This window comes from Arachis ipaensis, chromosome B9 (assembly GCF_059453495.1).
Source record: "Arachis ipaensis isolate K30076 ecotype BB chromosome B9, ASM5945349v1, whole genome shotgun sequence".
NCBI lineage: Eukaryota > Viridiplantae > Streptophyta > Magnoliopsida > Fabales > Fabaceae > Arachis > Arachis ipaensis.
Window position 1 is genome coordinate 50,119,662 of NC_142444.1, and position 4,737 is coordinate 50,124,398.

Consider the following 4,737-nt stretch of genomic DNA (forward strand, 5'->3'; position numbering starts at 1 on the left):
TATGTGGTGTTATTAGACAATATTAGTATTGATTATGGTTATGCTTTAATTTTAAGAAAAGGTTGGTTCTTGTTATATTTTTCTAAGTAAATTTTACCATGCCAAATAATGGTTGGAGTCTTAGACATTTGGATATTTTCACATGCTAACTTACAAGAACGTAATGTTAAGAGTTCGGTTTTTACCTGGATTTTTACCCGGTATAATCGTGGCCCGAAAGTGTGTAGGTTTCATCGGGTCTAGAGTCGGGTTCGAGTCTAACAAATAGACCCGGTATATATTTCGAGCCGGGTCTGGGTCACATCAAACCTTGTTTCATCTGGCCCATGAACACCCCTATTTTAAACAATCATAGATGTTCATGAAATAGCATTAACAACTAAAATGGAGATTCATTACCATTTTTATATACATAAACAAAGTCTAAATCAATGCAACCTAAGTTAAAGTTCAAGTGAAATACAGAAACACCATGTGTATACAGTAACAGTTACTTTGATGCTATGGAGCAGAATCTTCAGAGAACCTGGCATCAAAAGGAGCTGAGGCATGGGATTGGGATGAATTAGCAGCAGCGGCTCCAGATCCATTCTGCAATTCAATCACTAGCCACCGGACCGCTTTACTCATTTGTTCCAGCCGAACTGCGCTGATGGGAGGAAGACCAGTCATGGTAGCTTGTCCGGGTTTTCCTGCACCTGTCGCCTCGTCTACCAGACACTCTGATCCTATCCTCTGCTTCAAAGACTCCACAAACTCCTCGGCTTGATCACATGCCACCCTAAATAATTCCCACTTCTGCTTGAAGTTCTCTAGAGCAACATCAGTTGCTGTTGTTTTCTGGGCACCTGCACTTTCTTTGGCTTCAAGCACAGTCGACGCAGCAGCAATAAAATCTTGATAGGCATTGTTTAGAGAATCAACCACGTTGTCCATTGTTCCTATTTGTGATTTAAAAAGAGAAGTATGAAAGATAAGATTCTTCATTCTTGAGATTACAGATATTTAGCCAATTAAGAATTTCTGTAATTCAACACCATATGGTGGTTTCACCATCTAAGGACCATAAATATATCCCATGAATGTGATCGGAATTGTGTAAATGATTTAATTTAAATCAAATCATGTGTTTGGAATTATTAAAAGTAAGGAAAGAATTGATTTCACAAATCTCGGAGGAATTAAATCATTTATATTTTGAAATTCCTTCTGTTTCTAGGAATTTAGTGGGAATTGAATTGAGTTAGTTTAGATAAATTAAAATCTCTATACTTTACAAAAATATGATGTATATCTTGAAAAATTGTCGGGGAGAGAGAGATGCAGTAATGTCAAAATAACATGCAGAGATAAATGATGGAATATGTGCATCCAGACTTCACAGAGGCCAAAGAGCAAGAGAGAGGCCATCGCATGTTATGTACACAAGCACAATTGTGCATCGCAAACTAATGCAAACTTGTGCGCAAAGAGAGAAGATAAAAACGTATAATTACAATTATTTAATCTTCCAAACATAATTGATCAATAAAACCAATTCAAATTTTATTATTTTACAATTATTCCAAACATCAATGTTGATATACAAAATAAAATGAATTCAATTCAAATCAATCCCAACTTCTTTAGATTCCAAACGCACCCTATTAGAATCGAGTGGATTTAATTCAACCTCAAAAGAGTTAACTCATGAGCTGAGGGACCAAGCTTTTCTCCTATCCTATCCTACTATAATGCTAAAAGCCAGGCTTCATTTTGTTTCCCACCTTTTTTTTCATGCATGCCTTTTTTTATGATGACCAATGCATACATTTGCATAACATTGTATATGTATGTATATTCAACACGTTCTTCATCATTCTTTTTGAAAGCACATGGCGTGAAGAAGCAAAAATTGGTATTTAGTGTACCCATCCACACATGTTAAGTTGACATTGTTGAATTTCTGTAACCTACGGATGATATACTCGCAAAACCAAATATAAACCAACAATTACTCACTGAAATTCACAATCGCGCACAAGAATGAAGCTACTTACAAAACCAACTTCCAACCTTAAAAGGATTCAAGAACAAAAAACTAAACTATAAAATGAGAGTGGAATAGGTCGTGTTTTAGATGCAATAATCACATCTGGACATTTGAATTCAACAAAATAAAATCACAGATCAACACCAAATCGAGAATCTAAAATAGATAAAGACGTACATGTAGGTTTCAGATCTGGCAACATGACGACTCGGCGAGGCTGAGAGATGGATGGCGAGAGACGGAGAGAGACAGAAGTTGAGAGGCGAGGCTGACGGCAAGAAACGGACTACGATCAAAGGGAGTGAGGCAAGGGAATGAGGCACTGTCCACACTATGGACTTGGGCAGGCAGGCAGGCAGCTGTGGGGCAGTTGTAAAATAATAGAATTTGAATTGGTTTGATAGATCAATTATTATGTCTGGAATATTAAATAATTTGTAACTATACATTTTTATCTTCTCTCTTTGCGCACAAGTTTGCATTAGTTTGCGATGCACAATTGTGCTTGCGTATATAACACACGATGGCCTCTCTCTTGCTCTCAGGCCTATGTGAAGTCTGGATGCACATATTCCATCATTTATCTCTGCATGTTCTTTTGACATTACTGCATCCCCCCCCCCCCCAAAAAAAAAAAAACAATTTTTCAAGACGTACATCATATGTCTGTAAAATATAGAGGTTTTAATTTTTCTAAACTAAATCGATTCAATTGCCACTAAATTCCTAGAAACAAAAGGAATTTCAAAATATTGCATTTTTTTTTTTGTTTTTGAGAGACAACGTACCATAAACAATGTTTTCTTTGTATGCAGACAGCCGAAGCAAAGAGAGCGTCAATTAATCAGCAAAGAAAAATTTGAAGAGCTTGAAGCGCAATTGAATGAAGCGGAGGATGTTATAACGGATCGTAGGATACAGTTGAAACAAATATACCATGAGTTAGAGAAGACAAAGAATAGTCAGAAAATTAACAACAATCAACTCTATTAACTCAGAACAAAAACGGATCCCTGTTAACTCAAAACAAACAGATCCCTATTAACTCAGAACAAAAACAGACCCTTGCTAACTCAGAAAATTAACATCAATCAACTCTATTAACTCAGCAAAATTAATAACAATAAAAAATTAACTCAAAAGATTAATCAACAAAAACAAAATTAACTCAGTCAGAAAATGAGAAAACATTTAACTCAGAAAAATGATTTAAAGAAGCTGTGAAACCGTGGCGGAGAGAGTGAACTTACAGAGGGAAAGATGCCAAGGAGAGAACGAACCACCGCAACGCCGAGAAGAGCGCCGGCGAGAAAACAAACGTGCCCGTGGGTTCTTTGCACGTGAGAGATGCCGACCTAAGAAGTGGGAGGCTCGGTTGAGGCTAGTCCGGCAGCGACGGCACCCTCTAGCCGACGGGAGTAACTCGGCGAGGTAAGGGTGAGCGGTTGCTAGGGTTTGGGTGAAGTCTCTTCTCTGATGTGGGAGATGGGTGAGCGAGGAGCGTTACTTTTCTTCACTGAATAAACAAAAATTGAAAAACAGAACAAGAACTCAGAAGAAGAACTCTGCAGAACTCAAATCTGCCCTAAATTCTTCACTGAATAAAAATTTAATTGAAAAAACCAAAAACCCATGAACTCAAATCTGCCCAATTCATACAGTTTTGTCACCAAATAAACAAAATTAGTTGAAAATTAAAAAGATTGAAGTACTCACCGCGGGAGAGCACAGAAGGCCAGAGCCAGACGACGACCAACGCTTCGGTGACGGTGACGGTGACGACGACAAGCCGACGACCACCACGACGCCACGCCGACGACCAGACGGCGCCAATGCTTCGGTGACGGTGACGGTGACGCTTCGATCCGCGAGAGCTGCCTCGATCCGCGACGGTGACGCTTCGCTCCGGCGGTTGTTGGAGGTGACGGTGGCGTTTGTAGGAAGAAGGTTGAAGAGAAAATTAGGGTTCGGAGGTGACTAGGAGAGTCTCTACGAAGAGGAAAGTGGCTCAGCAACGTTATTTTACTTGAAGCCTTATTTTTCCCTTTTTTTTTTTTAAACCAGGGCCAAAACCACGCCGTTTCGTGGCTTGGAGAGAAAACCGGTATTTGCTAAAATTCGGTCGGTTTGTCGGTTAACCGGCCAGTTTTTTCGCCAATCTTTTATAGGGCAGTTTTACAGGTGAACCGGATCGGTTAACTGACCAATTTTCGATTAATCTAAGTGAAACGGTCGGTCCAGTCCGATTTTCAAAACTTTGATGACTGTCAACACGTGATTTACTTATGTAAATACATGGGTCGCGATTTCAAGGCTCTCTTGGGCCTAATCCAACTCATTTCTGAAGTATATGATGCAAGACTCAAGTAAGATCAAGGGGGAAGCATTAGGATAGCTTTAATGCCATGTTTTAGGTTAGAATTCTAGACCGAGAAACTCTCTCTTCTCTCTAGAAATTAGAGTTTTAGATTTAATTTTTTTCCTTAGTTTAGGTTTTGATTCTTATTCTAGTTCACTTCTCTTTATAGTTTCTTATTCTAGTACCTTAATTTTCTTAATTTTATTTGTTAATTTCTCTATTTTGCCACTTTTAATTTTATGAACTCTTGTTAATTTTGATTTTTTTTAATACAATTTGATGTTTTATGTTTTCTTGTTGTTTAATTGAGTTGCTATCATTGTCTTCTTACAATTATTAGTCTTAA

The 4,737-nt window shown here is 38.1% G+C and overlaps 1 protein-coding gene across 5 annotated transcripts; it reads right to left on the bottom strand.

The window, feature by feature from the left end:
- Positions 1–334: 334 nt before the first annotated feature.
- On the bottom strand, positions 335–4,108 carry MED32 (mediator of RNA polymerase II transcription subunit-like protein). Of its 5 annotated transcripts, XM_021112786.2 has the most exons (6): positions 3,749–4,060; positions 3,283–3,548; positions 2,821–2,899; positions 2,480–2,639; positions 2,210–2,391; positions 335–941 (listed from the first exon to the last, which is right to left on the bottom strand). In XM_021112786.2, the coding sequence occupies exon 6, from the start codon at positions 934–936 to the stop codon at positions 502–504; it is 435 nt and encodes a 144-aa protein (XP_020968445.1). In that variant the 5' UTR covers positions 937–941; positions 2,210–2,391; positions 2,480–2,639; positions 2,821–2,899; positions 3,283–3,548; positions 3,749–4,060; the 3' UTR covers positions 335–501. The 5 variants fall into 5 exon arrangements, with proteins under 5 accessions (XP_020968445.1, XP_088354503.1, XP_088354505.1 ...); XM_088498377.1 differs by lacking the exon at positions 2,480–2,639; XM_088498379.1 differs by lacking the exons at positions 2,480–2,639; positions 2,821–2,899 and having other exon boundaries at positions 3,749–4,061.
- Between the last annotated feature and the right edge of the window lie 629 nt (positions 4,109–4,737).

What these genes read in the sequence shown, in the direction of transcription:
- MED32 (XM_088498380.1), bottom strand. Translation starts at nt 936, where the DNA reads ATGGACAACGTGGTTGATTCTCTAAACAATGCCTATCAAGATTTTATT.